This window comes from Colossoma macropomum, unplaced genomic scaffold (assembly GCF_904425465.1).
Source record: "Colossoma macropomum unplaced genomic scaffold, Colossoma_macropomum, whole genome shotgun sequence".
Lineage (NCBI taxonomy): Eukaryota > Metazoa > Chordata > Actinopteri > Characiformes > Serrasalmidae > Colossoma > Colossoma macropomum.
In genome coordinates, this window is record NW_023494802.1 from 6,297,927 (window position 1) to 6,314,763 (window position 16,837).

General features: G+C 37.5%; 1 protein-coding gene across 7 annotated transcripts in view; it reads left to right on the top strand.

Moving 5' to 3' along the window:
• eya4 (EYA transcriptional coactivator and phosphatase 4) overlaps positions 1–16,837 on the top strand; it is a 64,244-nt gene that overhangs the window by 26,698 nt on the left and 20,709 nt on the right. For 2 of the 7 annotated variants that reach the window (XM_036591640.1, XM_036591641.1), the window contains exons 3-9: positions 2,977–3,026; positions 5,982–6,100; positions 10,816–10,899; positions 12,214–12,291; positions 13,904–13,970; positions 15,579–15,721; positions 16,241–16,387. In XM_036591640.1, coding sequence (XP_036447533.1) covers positions 2,977–3,026; positions 5,982–6,100; positions 10,816–10,899; positions 12,214–12,291; positions 13,904–13,970; positions 15,579–15,721; positions 16,241–16,387 — 688 coding nt within the window. The remainder of the gene's footprint in view (positions 1–2,976; positions 3,027–5,981; positions 6,101–10,815; positions 10,900–12,213; positions 12,292–13,903; positions 13,971–15,578; positions 15,722–16,240; positions 16,388–16,837) is intronic. The other 5 variants (XM_036591642.1, XM_036591643.1, XM_036591646.1 and 2 more) reach the window with 5 other exon arrangements.

Here is a 16,837-nt window from a genome sequence, read left to right on the forward strand (position 1 = left end):
TTCTTTGTGTCATTTAAATCATATATTTCATAGTCATGTATAGATTATTGCAGTTAAAATTGCAGAAAAACATATTTTTTACCTCAAAATGGCACTGACCCTTTACACATGACTGTGAGGACAAGCACTTCTGTGGTGCTTGGAATTCTATAGGATTGATTTACAAACCAATATTGCTAAATTGATGGCTGAAGAAGGTGTTTTTCAAGTGTAATATATCTGTTAAGGCTAGGGACACAAAAATGGACGTTTCCATATAATGACTCAGATTTCAAACTTTTGGCCTGTAGGCTGTATTTATTCGCACATACACATGCATACACAGACAGCTGTGTGCAAAAGTTTGGGTGCCCGAGTAAAATTACACGTTTTGTTAATGGAAACTAAGTACACATTTTCTATAGGGAGCAAACAAATGCACACTTAACTAATAATTGCTGTTAATTTGCTGAATTTAATACATTTAATATGACAAAAAGTGGCCTGTGCAAAAGTTATGGCACATTTTATACTTACGATTTATTTTTGTCCAATATGATTAACTCAAATAAATAAGCAAATAAATAGAACCTAAAATTTGCAGAAAATGGTTTTGTTTTTAAGCATGTTCTCTGAAGGTATGTTAACTTTTTCACTTTAAAAATCAGCAAAATATGTAATTTGACTGGGGGTGTTCAAATTCTTTTCAAAGTAAAACATTTCTGGACCACACTAAAGTCATATAAGTGCTGGAGTGAGAGTAAGTGTGTGTGTGTGTGTGTGTGTGTGTGTGTGTATGTGAGAGACGTTGTGCAGTGATCACTCCGAACTCAGAACGTGCTGAACCTCTCCCAAAACCACACACTACATCTGATACACATGTGCGTTCATGTATGTACGCGTGTATGTGTTTTCAGTTAAGGCCCCACGTGTCTGCAGGCTGTGTAATCTGGAAGGGCTAAATGGTCTAAATTGATTATGAGAAGTTCATAGACATTCTAAATTTTGCCATGCTTTGATCTGACCCTTTGGTCTACATGAGCGTATATCACTGTAAAGCCCTGTAAGTCTGTAATTTAAGGGGTAAATGAGGAAAAATAACACAATATGGCAAAGTGGTATGTGAGTGCAGAAGAGATGAGAGAGTGTGTAAATTAGCTTGACACTTTAACAAATGAATACAGAAAAAAGAAAGAAAGGGCTGAAGGGGGGTTGAAGGGTAGGAAAATAACTTCTAGCACACTTTCATTATCAAAGAGCAGAAACAGATTGAGCATGACAGAGATATGGAGTTATTACTAGCTGGTAGAGTGTGTGTCTGTGTGTGTGTGTCAGTGAGGACTCTATCAGTGAGAAGCAGACGCCGGATTCACAACAACTTGCGAATGTTCTTAAGATAAGCACTAAGAAGTTACTAACAATGATCTTAAATGCAATTCTCAAAAAAAACTTAAGAAGTTCCTAAATATTCTGTTAAGATAATCTTAATTAGTTCCTTAAAATTTTCCTAAGGATTTTCTCTGTTGTTCTGTTATGTATTTTATGTTACATTTTACAGCTTACCATAAACAACATGAGCTATATTTTGAATTGGTTTTAACCATTTTTTTCCGTTATTTAGTTTAATCCAGTCAGAGGTGCAAAATGGAGAAAAAAACATCAAACCGAGCATTTAAAAAAAATTGCAAACAAGATCTAAAGGTAATGCAGGAAGAAACAGCCAACAGGAAAAATCCTCCTTAGAAAATACAATAATTGTAGAGTGGTGGCAGAAAGAGAGAGACAGGGATGAGGAGCAGCAGAGGCAGCACCTGAGTTTGATCATTGATTTAGATCAAGTCTTGTCAACACTTACAAGAGAAGACATGTGTGAGGCTGACTTAACCTTAAGATAACATTAAAGAACGTAATATTTTCAAAAAATAGCCCAGTTCTTGGAATTATTCTTAAGAATGAAGTTAAGAAATTTGTAAGAAAGATTTTCTATCTTAAGACACTGTTGTGAATCCGGCCCCTGATCTTAACCCCTTAAAGGAGAACGTCATTCAGAGTGGTTTGGTGTGAAATGGTTCTTGTTGAGAAACTTGCTGACTCTTGGTGAATTCTTTACAGTGGTGGTGATAGGAACCAGGAGTCACAAAGTCTACAGGCAAATACAACAATTTTATTTTACTAAGCAAAAAGACTGATCTTCTGAATTCATATATGCATTGTTAATGATGATAAAATGGTGGTAAATATGAAAAAATTAAAATCCAATTGCATTTAGGGACTTTTTAGGGACTAATTTTGCCTTACACTCAGCATGCACCTCTGCACCATGATGTTTGAAAATATGTTTAGGCCAAAAGAAGTTCTGAGGGTGGGAAATCTTCAATAAATGATCAAATGTTTTTATTAAATAGTGGATCACTTGTTATGACAGCTATGCAGTTATTCATCTTCATAAAACTATAAATACTTTTTATTTAACAAGGTCATAAATGAGAGGAATGAGGGGCCTTTTTTAATCAGAGCAGTGTTTTATGTAAGGCAGTTACCATCCCATGAAAACTCATGTGGCAGTTTGTCTGGTATAATTAGTTCCTTCAAAAAGTCAGTAAGAGGAATTTAAACAAGAACCTGCTGACTGTGACATGTGTGTGTGTGAGAGACAGAGGCGGGGGGGGGAAGGGTCTGAAAGAGGGTGAGAGAAATGAAGAGAGAAAAGTTAGGGTTATAGTGACAGAGTGGAGAAGAAGTAGAGACAGAGAGAGATAAAGAGTGAGAGACATTGCGGGAAAGGGAAAGAGAGAGAGAAACCAAGAGACATAGAGAGACAGACATAGCGAGCGAGAGAGGCATAGCAACATAGAGAGAGTGAGAGACTGAGACAGAGAGACAAAGAGTTAGAGACACACATAGAGAGACAGAGAGAGACATGTGGGGAAAGTGAGATTGTGATTGAAATTTGTGAATTTTACTCTTCAACAAAAATCAGATTTTCTCTCTTTGCAGGTGAAGAAAGCTCTCTCTGATACACACGCTCCGGACCCCTCAGACAACAGGTAATACACACACATACACACACACACACACACACACACACACACACTGCTATGTACCTGTGTATTCAGTGATGTCCATTTAGAGGTTATTTATGGCTGGTTATGACATTAGATAGTGAGAGTGGGAGACAGAACAGTAGGAGATAAACAGATTGAGCCAGCTAGCACAAAGAGAGAGAGAGAGAGAGAGAGAGAGAGAGAGAGAGAGAGAGAGAGAGAGAGAAATGTTAAAGTCATTGCACATGTGAGTGGGTGTACTGCTGTAAGAATGTTTGTCCTAAGACCTTTTGGTACCTGGACCTGAGACTGTGTGTGTGTGTGTGTGTGTGTGTGTGTGTGTGTGTGTGTGTGTGTGCACTAGCTGGCTCGATCTCTGTGTGACTTATTGAATTTTCGTACAGATGGAATTTTCGTACACAGGAAAAAAACAGCTGTGTCACTCTGAATGATATAGCATGATTAAAGAAGCAGCCAGACAGAGAGAGAGAGGGAAATAGAGAGAGAGGGAGACGCAGAGAGAGAGTTGTTTCATTTCCTGGTGTGATGAGATGAGTGAATATCTTGGAAGAGAGAAAGAGCAGTAATAATAATTTCTCTGTATTAGTGGAGAGCATTTTGCTCACTCTTTTCTCTCCTTCTTTCTTCACTTCAGTGAAAACTGTCCTCTGTGACTGAGACTTAACTGACCTCCGCCCACCGAAGCAATCTTTCGTGAATTATTAGAATTATTGAACAACGTCCTTGATATTGCCTTCTTTATCATCCTCAGCAGGAAAACGGTCTAATCCACTTGAATCATTGAGTTAAATCTAGCTGATCATGTTATTGTTGATAATCGTTTGCAGAGCAAGGTGTCAGTCAAGAAGACACCAGATTACTAGATTATGAAAACTTTTCATTCATAAGGAAAAAATGTTACTTACTCATCAGAAACACTGGACACTACAGATGAATTCTCTGCGACAGTCAAGCACATATATACAGATGAATGCTATTATTATTTATATAAATCTTTGTAGACTATTAATAACTTCTCATCAGATTATCAGTAACACATCAACAACATGTCGGTGAAGTAGCAGTAGTGAAGCATCTGAATACACTGAAGTAAATATCTTAAAGATATTCTGTTGATACATTACTTACAAGCCTAACCTTAACCTCAACAAAAAACCTAATCCTAACCCTCATGTTTTTTGACATGTCACTGAGAGTCTGTTGAGTGTTTGTTTCATTTAAAAAGGACCATTTAAAATAAGATGTCACCAAAAAAAATAAATAGCCTTTCGGGACATGAAACTTTCAAGTCATTTTCCTGATTAGATCTTATCCAAAGTGATTTAATCACAGGTTAATTATGCTAAAGAAGTAGACAAATATAGCATTTAGATTGCTGCCTCAGGACTTCTATTAGTGTAGTATAGTGTTCCCACCTGAGTGGGGAATCGAACCCAGTCTACAGTGTGAAGAGCAGCAGTGTGACCCTATTACACTATGCTAAGTGCTGCTTTGTTATGTACTGTCACACCACATGTGTATGTGCTTGGGTTATGTATAAACCAGAAATAAAAAACAGTAATTATGATTTTTGTTTATAATGTTATTTTTTTGTCAGATTTTCATCATCAATAAGTTGAAATTAAAATAATTCTTAATATATGTTTTGCCCTGTTGTCGTTATCATTGAGTGCGTTTACATGCACTCAATAATCCGATCATAATCGGATTTCTGCAGTTATCTGATTATTCAAATGGTCATGTAAACACCATACTCTGATCTAGAAATCTGATTAAGAAATCTGATAAAGAAAGCTGGATTTTAGCTCAGTAATCAGATTTCTCAGGGTATGCATACTCTTACCCGGATTTCTTTCGGATTTCTCAGTCTGCACATGTGCAAAAACAGGCTGCGGTACTGGAAATAAGTAAGCAGCATTGCTTCAAGATGGCAGCAAAACACTTTTTGAGCAATGCTGAAACCAAACACGAAATAAAGGATTTAAATATTCTTCATCTTCTAGATGATGTGTGTTCAAATTTTCAGGTAAAGTGGCGTGAGGTTTAAAAAAAGGCTGGAGCAAGTTTGAGTTTTACATTACATTTACGTTACGCCTTCTTCTGTGAGTTTATTGGCCGGTTGCAAGGCAGAAATCTGATTACTGCCTGACTCATGTAGACCCGGAGTTTCCCATTATCTGATTACTCAAGTGCAACGCGTTGATCGGATCACTGACAATATCTGATTTTCTGCAGTTATCAGTTTATTAAGTGCATGTAAACCCACTCATTGACAACAACATGTCTAAACTGTAGTCAAAATGTAGTAAATGTATGTAGAAAGGCATTTTTTTTTCAATTATGCTACAGTGTTTGTTTAGAGCTCCACATAATGTAGTTTCAAATTTAAAATTCCACTCTACCAGGCTGGACTTTGTTGATGTACATTACAGTTAATTGGGATACTGTACCTCTAGTAATCTGTTTTGTCTTGATTAAAAACAATTAGAGCTACAAGACACTAAGATGCTTTTTTGCTAAACATTTATTTTAAGGCACGAAGTAATAATATAGCATATTCTGTTTTCAACTGGAATGAAGACGTACACATGATTTTTACAGATAAAACATTTTATATTCATAGAATACTTTTATAGAATATTCTGTGTATAAAGTTATAAAACTGTCCTGTAAATGTACTGCTAATTAATAAAAAGCAAAAATGAGTGACAGAATTGCCCCTATGTGATATTTTCTTACAGTGTATATGTGTACCTGGCAAACAGAGGACATATCAGATCTCCACTCTTTTTTGCCTTGATAATGACATCTTTGTCTTTTTCTTCTCCTTCTTTTCTTTTCCATTCTTTACCACAGTTTCCAGGGTTTCTCCTCCACTTGTCATGTTTTTTTGTTTTTGTAAGCTATTTTTTACCACACTGTCTTGTTTGTGTGCAGATCTTTGGAGATGCAGGATTTAACAAGCCCTCAGCACACAGTCACCAGCAGCAACGACAGCAGCTCCAAACTGGACAAGAGCCTCCTCACCAACAACATCTCCACCAATGGAACAGGAGGTAAGACACACACGGACATAAAAAAACAAAGTTTATGTCTTTTTGTCTAATTCCTTCAGTATAGCCTAATCATTTATTAGACATGCTTTATGTATCATAATATGAAGTGTTTACTGGGGCAGGCATCATACTGTAGTTATTTACATGACAATTAATGTTAAAATTTCATGATGGTGACATTCCTGTCCCTATATATGTCTCAGTGATTAACAGTACCAGTAAAAAGTTTGGACACACCAACTCAGGTTTTACTTATACAAACTGTGAAATAACATATGTGGAATTATGCAGTGGCTGAAATAGTGTTAAAGAAAACTCAAAACTGAAGGTTCTGGTCAATTGCCTCTATGACTGTAGGCCCAAGCTGGACTTTTTCCTGCTACAGTTTGTGCTGTTGTGTAGATTAAGATGTGATGAGGGGTGGATTAGGAAGATCATCCAGTCCTTTTTTTTGTTCACTGTAACCCAAAAACCTTAGAGACTCTTATTCTGCACTGATCCAACTATTCCTCTCTCGATACCGATCCAGTGTCTAAACTTAGTGTACAGACTTAGCATACTGATTTGATACCAGTGATCTGTTAAAGGATGTTTTGCAGCAGCAAAGCACATAAACATAAATAAACATTAATGGCTTGTGTATAATAGTGTAGTAGCAAAGTGCATAAAACATAATAGAGAGAAAGTTATGTTAATGCATTTATCCAGAGCAGTTTATGTAGCATTAGGAGGCCTCTTTTTAGTACAGGGTGGTGTGCATGCTCAGGGAACCAAACTCAATTCCATTGCTTGTAGGGGTAGATATTACCCAGTATGCTACACCAACCTCACTTGACTAGAGAACCAGAGTATAGCAACATCAACACAAATACACAGTAGATCTAATGGAAACATTCATACACCAACTTTTTAGGATTGTGCAAGTCTATAAAACTGCACTTTTACAACTCAATAACGACCGTGACTAAAAAACAGTACTGAATGCGGATTGGTCATGTCTTGATGATATGTGATCCATTTATTCAGTGAATGAAAGAATAGTGATACCAAAACAGGCTAAAATTTGGTGTGCGTAAGTGAGTCACTGTGTAAAGCCTGAAATAGTCATTCAAAAGTCAGAAGCATCAAGTCAAATTTTGCAGGATTTTTTTTCAGACCACATCATATATCTTTATTTATTAACGTCCCACACAAGTCAAAAAGAAGGTCCAGCACAGTGTTTGTCTCAAATGGAAAATTATACTGATGAAGATATAATAACATTAATACATAATTAAATTACAGCCTCTGAAGACACATCCTTCACCAAGTTTTGACAGAGAACATTCTTTTAACTCACTCACAAACATCATCTGCTCAGGGAAGGGGTCCAAAACAAAACCCACGTTTCAAATTATTCTTCCACACATTGCATGCAAAGACACGTTTCCATCAGAGAGGTCTCCAAAAATTACATAGTGTAGCTTTGAAGCGCAGCAAATAAACGTGTGTTGTATGCAGGTATGAGGATGTGGTAACTTATTTTTACTTAGAAAATCAACAAACCCAGCTTTTAAAAGCAGCTGAAATGTATGTATATGTAGCTTAGCATTCTGTTATGTTCCTGTTTTTTATTTCAAATCTTATTTTATTCATTTTATTGTTCTTATTTTTTATTCTCATTCTGTGTTTATTTAATAATTTTTGGTAACACCAGAAAATTTGCTAATAATTATAATTATAATAAGTATCTGTAGATCATCTATAGGTCACCATCCAAATGAAGTTTGACCTTTTCTTTATATTTTAATGTTTCGGTGTTCATATTTAAATTTATATATTTATTATTATCATTACTAATTTTTTAAACAAACACTTCTTTCAATAAATTTTTTATTTTACTGTTTTACATGTATGATTTTAATGTTTTTTTATTTCATTGAGAAGCACTTTGAGCTGTATTTTTTGTATGAAAGGTGCTATATAAATAGTTATTATTATTATTATTATTAATACTAATACTAATACTACTACTACTAATAATAATAATAATAAAATGTCATTTGACCAGAGTCCCTCACACTTTTGCATACCACTGTATAGATGTATGTATGTGCCTGAGCACTGAGCTGTTTACAGTGTGTTTTTGTGATTGACTGAGACTCCAGTGTTCTGAAAACTATTTCCTGTATTTTGAGGTTCATTTGCTGAGCTCTCTCTCTCTCTCTCTCTCTCTCTCTCTCCTGCTGGAGGAAAATGTTAATTAAACACACACTCACTTCAGCACACTCAAAACACATCACTGATAGTCCAGCCTGTGTGTGTGTGTGTGTGTGTGTGAGTGGGCAACAGTGATCTCATCTGGTTTTGACATGCAGGTCGAGTGAAACAATAGAGGAACGCAGAGAGGAACATAGAGCAGATCTCTGTAAATCATTCAGATTAGAGTCCAGCTAATGATTTTAACAGACACACGCACACATAGACACACTGCCAATACAGTGACATATTCAGCATTCTCCTCAGTCTACCTCATCAGCTCACAGTCCAGCACACCCACACAACCACCCACCCGCACACACAGGCAGGCTAGAACCCCACTGTCTATGAAAGCTCATTCATCTTACTTAAGTGTACTTTCTCAGCGTCTCGCAGCAACACACACACACACACACACACATACACACACTCACTCACAGGCTATAGGTGAGAGACCTGCAACTTTTCCCTCTGCTGGGTCTTAAAGTACCAGCACTGCTTTTGGACATAAATGGTTTTTAGAAAACAGGGGGATTTAATAAATGGTTGTGTCCATATATACAGTCATCTGCAAAATTTTGGGCACCCCAAGTCAAATGACATGTTTTGTTGATTTTCTAAGTGAAATAATCCCCAATTAATGCACAATTACTGTTTATTTGTTGAATGGTACATTTAATTGTTTCCAAATAGAACCCCACAGCCTATGAAAGCTCGGTCATCTTACTTAAGTGGACAATTTCTACTTTAGTAGAAAATTGTGCACTAAAATTTGCGGAATATATTTAAGAGTGTTCTCTGTAGAGGATGTGTTCATTTATTTTCGCCCAGAAAATCAGCAAAACAGGTAATCTGATGTTCAAGCTTTTGCAGAAGATTGTATATAAATCATCTTTATAACGTTTTAAAAGAAGCAAAAACTTTCAGTGTGCATTAATGTAATTTGATTTTAATTCTGGACTCTTTAATTCTAGACTGTTTTCTTCTCATTCATGATGAAACGTTCAGACAATGTGAAGAGAAGCTTGTTTTCAAATGGTGCACAATGTTTATGAGAATAGGAGTTGTGAGAGAGTAGAGATGTGTTAAAAATTAGCATTTAAAATCATAGCTATCCCAACTATATATATATATTAAAATTAAATTTAAAGATAATTTCTTCCAAGTTACTTTGGAGGGTTTCTGTTGTCTGTTCGTCATGAAATTTTCACACAATGTAAAAAGCAGCTTTATTCAAAATATGTAGAAAAATAAAAATGAAAAAAGGAGATACTTTTTTGTACAGTGACTATATGTTCTTTGTCATGTTATGTAATTTCCTGTCATGCGGCTTTATATCGCTCAGCCTGATCAGTTTAACAGATTTTTTATCGCATTCGTGCTTTCATCACTAAGTGTTCTCTCACAACAGGTACTGATCCAGAAGCTAATAAATACATCTGAGGTGCTAGCTATCATTAGTGATGTAGCATTAACCTCAATCAGTCATCACTTTTCTTTTTCAAAGGAATAATTCAGCTGAAGAATAACCAACAAGCAATAAATAAATAAATAAACAAATATTCCAACCCTCAAGCATGCACCCTGGAGCACCTGAAGTCTTTAAGACCTTACCTCCATCTTCAAGATACACTTAATGGACAAACGTATTGGGACACCTACACATTACACCTACAGGAGCTTTTATGACATCCCATTCTAAATCCACAGGCATTAATATGAAGTTGGCCCCCTTTTGCAGCTATAACAGCTTCCACCAGAGCCCCACCCCCCCTCCCTTTGGCATTGTGCTTAGGCTTGTGTGGAAACCTATTTCGTGCACATTTCTTTTGCTGATGTTGCTTCCAGAGGCAATTTGAAACTCTTTAGTGAGTGATTCAACAGAGCATAGGCACTGTGCGCTTCAGCACTCAGCAGCCCCACTTGTAGCTGAGCTGTTGTTGTCCCGTAGGTGCTTTCATTTCACAATAATAACACTTACAGTTGACAGGGACAGATCTAGCAGGGCTGAAATTTCACAAACTGACTTGTGGCAGAGGTGGCATCCTATGACAGTTTAAAGTCACTGAGCTCATCAGTACAACGCATTCTACTGCCAGTGTTTGTCTATCAAGCATACAAGGCTATATGCTTAATTGAATCCACCTTTTAGCTATGGGTGTGGCTGAAAACACCTGAACTCAATAATTAGGAGGTGTGTCCCAATACTTTTGTCTATATAGCATACATCATCAGAAGGGGATTTTCCTAGTCTTTAAATCAGGACTTCTTGCTTTAGGAACAGTAGAAACAGTAGAAACATTTAAGAGTAGAAATGTTAGTGAACAGATACAGCGATGCTTACGTTCTTCATTTTGGCCAGAGTGTCCCAAAAGTTATTGCTAACTAAAAAAGTTGTTAGAACTTGTTCTTGGAAACTTTGTGAGTTTTGTGGATATTGTAGTCCATGATGTCACTGACTCCGCCCCCTCCCTCAGGAGAGAACATGACAATTCTAAACACGGCTGATTGGCTGCTGGGTTGCAGCACTCCGCCCACTGCCTCAAGTACGAAGGACTATGGTATACTGCATGTGTGTGGAGTGAACATACATGATCATACATGATCCTTGAGTGTGTGTTTAGTGTGTGCTGTGCTGTGGAGGAGAGGAGCTTATAGAAACACTACTGACTGAACAGATATGATGCTGTTTTATGATATCATTTTTTTTATTTAATTCATGTTGCTCTTTCTGCCTTTAGAATATAATGGCTCCTGATGCAGCTCATACTTTGATTTGAATTCTCTCTCTCTCTCTCTCTCTCTCTCTGTTTCTCTCTCTCTGTGTTCTTTTTCTGTCTTTCTCCTTTTTTTTCTCTTTCTCTCCTCTTTTCCATCTTCTCATTATCTCTCTCTTCTTTTCTCTTTCGTTCTTCCTCTGCTTTTCTTTTTCTCCCCTTTTCCCTTTTCCTATCTCTCTCTCACACACTTATTCCTTTCCCCTCTCTCTTTATCTCTCTCACTCTTTCTTTTTCTCTCTCTCTGTTCTTTTTCTCTTTCTCCCTTTTTTCCCTTTCTCCCTTCTCTCTCTCTTTCTCTCTCACTCTTTCGCTCTTTCTTTCTTTGTTTGTTTGTTTCTTTCTTTCTTTCTTTCTTTCTTTCTTTCTCTTTCTTTCTTCCCTTTTCCTATCTGTCTCTCTCACATGCTTTTTTCCATTCCTTTCTCTCTCTCTCTCTCTCTCTCCTCCTCTCTCGCTGTGTGTGTTCTTTTTCTCTTTCTCCTTTTCTTTCTTTCTCTGCTCTTTGCCATCTTCTCATATCTCTCTCTCTGCTCTTTCTCCCTTTTCTTTCTCTTCTCCCCAACCAATTTTCTTTCACTTTCTCCCTTTTTCCTTCCTCTCTCTTTTCCTCTGTATATCTCTTGCTCCTTTTTATTTAATTCATCTTTTCTTTCTCTCTCTCTCTTTTCCTTCTTCTTTCTTTCCCACTTTCTTCTTTCTCTCTCCTCTCTCTCTCCATCTCTTTTTGTCCTTTTCAGTCAGTGTTTTTATCTCACTCTCGCCCTCTGTCTTTCACTCTCTCTCCATCTATCCATCTCTCTTCCTCTTTCACTGTCATTTTCATGTTCTTGTCTTGTTCTTTCTTTTTTCTCTGTCTCCTATCTATCTATCTATCTATCTATCTATCTATCTATCTATCTATCTATCTGTCTGTCTGTCTGTCTTTATTTTAGAAGGTTTCATTTTTAAGTTTTTCATTTTTAAACTTAAAACTGCATTTTTCTACATAGTGGTTAAAAAAAGAGCTTGTAACCTCAAAATCTCTCTCTCTCTGTCTCTGTCTGTCTCTCTCTCTCTCTCTCTCTCTCTCTCTCTCTCTTTCTGTGCATCTCTCAGTAAAGACTGAGCCTCTGAACAGCAGTGAAGCCGTCAGCACAGCAGGAGACACAGGGCTGGACACTTACACAGGGTCAGGTACGATATCACGTACACACACAGAGAATACGTTGTGTAACTCTGCTGGAGAACCCGCTGAAAGCTCTGAGCCCTCAATCTTTGTACTGTCCTTGGGTGAACGTCATCAGGACAGCACTGACTCTTTATTTAGCCACATTACACACACACACACACATACACACTTGCATACACACACACACACAGATTCAGAAATTCTCCAACCATTCAGCCCCCCTGCAGAGAGAGCTGAGGCCCAGCCTGCAGCTGACAGAAAGGCCTGATGTCTCAATAGAGCGAGAGAGAGGAAACGTGTGCATGTGTGTGAGAAACAGAGAGAGACAAGTTTGCATGCTTTCATGTGTGCGTCTATTAGACAAGTTTATGAATCCATCCATCACTCAGCGGGAAAGAACAGTTTTCATGAAGTAGCTATGAAATGTCTTTATTGAATGGGTGTGTTTGAAGAGGAGAGAACAAAGAGAATAGGAGAGGAGAGTAGAGGAGAGGAGGACAGAAGAGGGGAGGTGGGAAACATGGAGAAGAGAAAAAGGAGAGGAGTGGTGAAGAGAAGAGAGGAAGAAAGAAAAAGAGGAGAAAAAAGTCAAGTAGGAAGAGAAAAGAGGAGAAAAGGAAAGAAGAGAGGGAGGCAAAAGGAGACAAGAAAAGTGAAGATAAAAACAGTAGAGGAGAAAAAGAGGAGAGGTCAAGAGTAGAAGTAAGAGGAAGAGAAAGAAGTCAAAGAGTAAATGAAGTGGAGAAAGAGGAGTGGAGAAAGAAGAAAGAGTTGATGTGTGAGAGAAAGAGTAGAGAAAAAAGGAGGAGCAACAAGAGGAGAAGAAAAGAAATGAGGACAGATGAGACTGAAAGAAGAGAGAAGAAAAGAGGAGAAAGGAGATGAGGAGAATATAGTCAAGGAGAGGAAAAGAGGGGAGGAGGAGAGGAGGGAAGAAGAGAGAAGGCGAAAAGGGGAGAGAAGAGAGTAGAGGAGAGAAGAAGAGAGGAGGAGAAAAGAGGAGAGAAGAGGGTAGAGGATGGAAGAAAAAAGGAGGAGAAAAGACAGAAGAGAGTAGAGAAGGGAAGAAAGAAGAGGAGAGAAGAGGGGAGAGGAGAGTACAGAAGGGAAGAAGAGAGGAGGAGAAATGACAGGAGAAGAGAGCAGAGGAAGAAAGAAGAGAGAAGGAGAAAAGAGGGGAAAAGAGAGTAGAGGAGGAGAAAAGAGGCAAGAAGAGAGCAGAGGAGGGAAGAAGAGAGGAGGAGAAAGGAGAGGAGAGCTGGCAGGAGCTTGTCTTTGATGTGAATGGACGTTTGATTGTAAGAGGGCAGTTCCTGTTTTTTTTTTTGGCTCTTCTCTCACTGAATGAGGTCCAGCTGCTGCACAGCAGAGAAAATCTGTAAACTGTCAGTCACAAGTCTGTGTGTGTGTGTGTGTGTGTATGTTTGGCAGATGCTCTGTTAGGGGAAGACGTCCAGGATGCACGTCTTCTTTTACAGTTTTGAGGTCCAGTAAAGAATATATCAGTGATGGAGATGATAAATGACACATGTTTCTTTTCCTGCATCATCTCAGTGCAGTCAAACCTGATTTATTGATCTAAACTGATACGACTCGTAATATTATTTTTATGTGCAGTTATAACCAGCAGCGGCTTCAGTCCTCGACCTGCACACCAGTATTCTCCTCCTCTCTATCCGTCAAAGTAAGACACCAACACGCACATGGCTCACAATGTTTTGTTATATGTTTTATTGATTTTCGTTGTGAAATTAAGCCTTAAAATGCATCCACATTTTAGTGCAAAATGTCTACTTAATTTACTAATTTTACTTATTTTAGTTTAACATGTTGGGAAAACACACACACACAAACACACACACACACACACAAATACACATCTTCTAAGCCGCTTATCCTTCTGGGCCAGCAGTCATTGGGTGGAACACCCTGGACAGGTCACCAGTCCATCACAGGGCAGACAGACAGACATATACATTCACACACACACACACTCACACCTAGGGGCAGTTTAGCATGTGGGAAAAAACATAAAATATAAAATACAAAACTTCTGCATAAACTAAGTTTTAGGTTATATTTTTTTCCAAATAGGTTTAATTCGGCAAAATAAACAGTACTTATGCATTATGTGTATTTATTCTGTATTTATTTTATGTGTGTACTGTATGAACACTGTATTATGATTAATACCACCTGTAATAGCCTTTATCAGCAAAGTTACACATCAGCTGTTATTCTTTACAAACAGATGTACAGCATTTTGGAATGAAATGGAATTCATTTTCACTTGTATTTATTTTATTACTTTTATTTATTATATTATTAGCTATTCACTGTTAATGTCATCAATGCATTTTCATTACAGCAAACTGAATTGCTTCCATTTCCAAATGCTGCCTGCTTTTTGAACGTGTTGCTGCAGCACAAGCCACTTTAGGTGTCCAGAGTAAAAGTGTAAGCAGAGTTGTAGGCTAGTTCCGAGCCCAGAAGTGTCCTAATTTTGTTTTTTAATTTTAAAAAAGTCTACAAATATAATACTGTTGCACATTTTGAATACATTAGTTATTTTTTTAATCATTATATCTCTTCGACTTAATGTGCATTCAAGTTTTGAAATGAACTGTTTAGCTTGACTGTGGGTGTGACACACCTGCACCACATACGAACAATCTGATTAGTCGTTGCTCAACTCATTTACATAATATTTGTTAACAACAGCAGAACAGGGTGAGCATCAGCAGCCTTTGAGCACCTCTGGTCAAAATACATGTTGTGAAAATAGTGAAATAGTGAAAATAAAACATCCTCTACAGAGAATAAACTTCTGCACATTTTAATTCACAATTACTGTTTATTTTCTGCATTTAACACACTGAAAAAAATATAAATATAAAACACGAACTGGCTTGTGCAAAAGTTATGCCACATTAATATGTCATATTTTATTTTTTCCAATATAAACTCAGCAAATAAAGAGAAATTGTGCTCTACAAATTTCCAGAAAAATGCCTTATTAAATTGGTTTACTGTAGAGGATTAACTTATTTTCTTATAGAAATTTTATCATAGAAACATGTAATTCGACTTGGGGGTATCCAGACTTTTGCATGCGACTGCAATTTTGCCAGATATCACTGTGTGTTAAATATATGCTCTACCACTCTCGTGCCCCTGACCTGTTCTCATCTTCACACACGTCCTCTCTACACTAGCAAACACATTTCCACATAAATCTGTCCATTCAAACTAACGCTCCTGAATGTCTCATTATAATCTATTTGATTGACAGGCCTTACCCACACATCTTGTCCACGCCTGTGGCTCCGCCCATGTCTCCATACAACGGCCAATCCCAGTTCAGCAGTATGCAGCAGTCCACGGTGTATACGCCCTACTCTCAAACCACACAACCCTATGGCCTCTCCACTTATGGTACCATCTCATTTTCTTCAATACAGCATAGCACTTACTGGGTATCTGTGTTTAATATATGCATAAACTGCTTTGATACCGATAGCTGGTGCCCGATTTTTCACTCAAATCTGATTTTTTGTTTGCATTTGTGTTTGTATATCTGTCATTAGTGCGCACAGTGGTGCTGATATCAGTGATACTACCTGCACTGGATGATGCCAACAGTATTATGTACATACACACTGAATTACATTCTCTGACCATTCTCATTACAGTCAAATGGCCACGTATGAGATATGTATCTAATGTAGGACCACAGATATGTCACTCTGATTTGAAGATCTGAAGAAATTAGATCTGTGTCATATTCGGGCAAAAATCAGATCAGTGGCAGTTAACCCTTTAATGTGAACATAGCCTTAACTTAAGGTTCCTTTGGGAAAAATCTTTTCCTGCTGTTGTGAATGTATCATTATGTGTCAATATGTCATATGTTACAGCATGTTTTAGATGTCTTCCTCTGATGTATATTTTCAGCAGATCTGGGAGTGATGCTACCAGGGATAAAGACAGAAGGGGGTCTGTCCCAGACACAGTCCACCCTCCAGTCAGGGCTCAGCTACAGTCCTGGTTTCACCACCCCTCAGCCTGGACAGACAGCCTACTCGCCCTATCAGATGCCAGGTAATCATGGCTGGAATCCATGGGCACTAACTGGCCAAGAACCAAAAAACATGCACATGTTTCAAATAACATATATTAACATAAAAAAGCTGCATATTTGCCATGCAGACAAGTTAAAGCAAGGGTTTGACAAAACCTCAGATAAAAAAAGTTTTCCCTTCTCCTAAATGTAGTCAATCAGCCAAGCCATGTTTGTCATTGAAAATTTGTTTCTTTAGTAATGGAAGTAGTACAAGTTATACATGAAGTCTGTGTCACTTAAATGTTCCTTACTTGTTAGGTACAGTAGCCTCAGCTCCAGTACAAAACTAAAAAAGCAAACTTTAAACACCAAGAATGTCTCAGATGACCATCTATATTTGAAGTTAGAGGATATTTTGTAAATTTTGCATTTTTACGATGAAGTGGCAGCTTGAATTTGGTGGCACTATAGCACAGGTTGGAAGATGT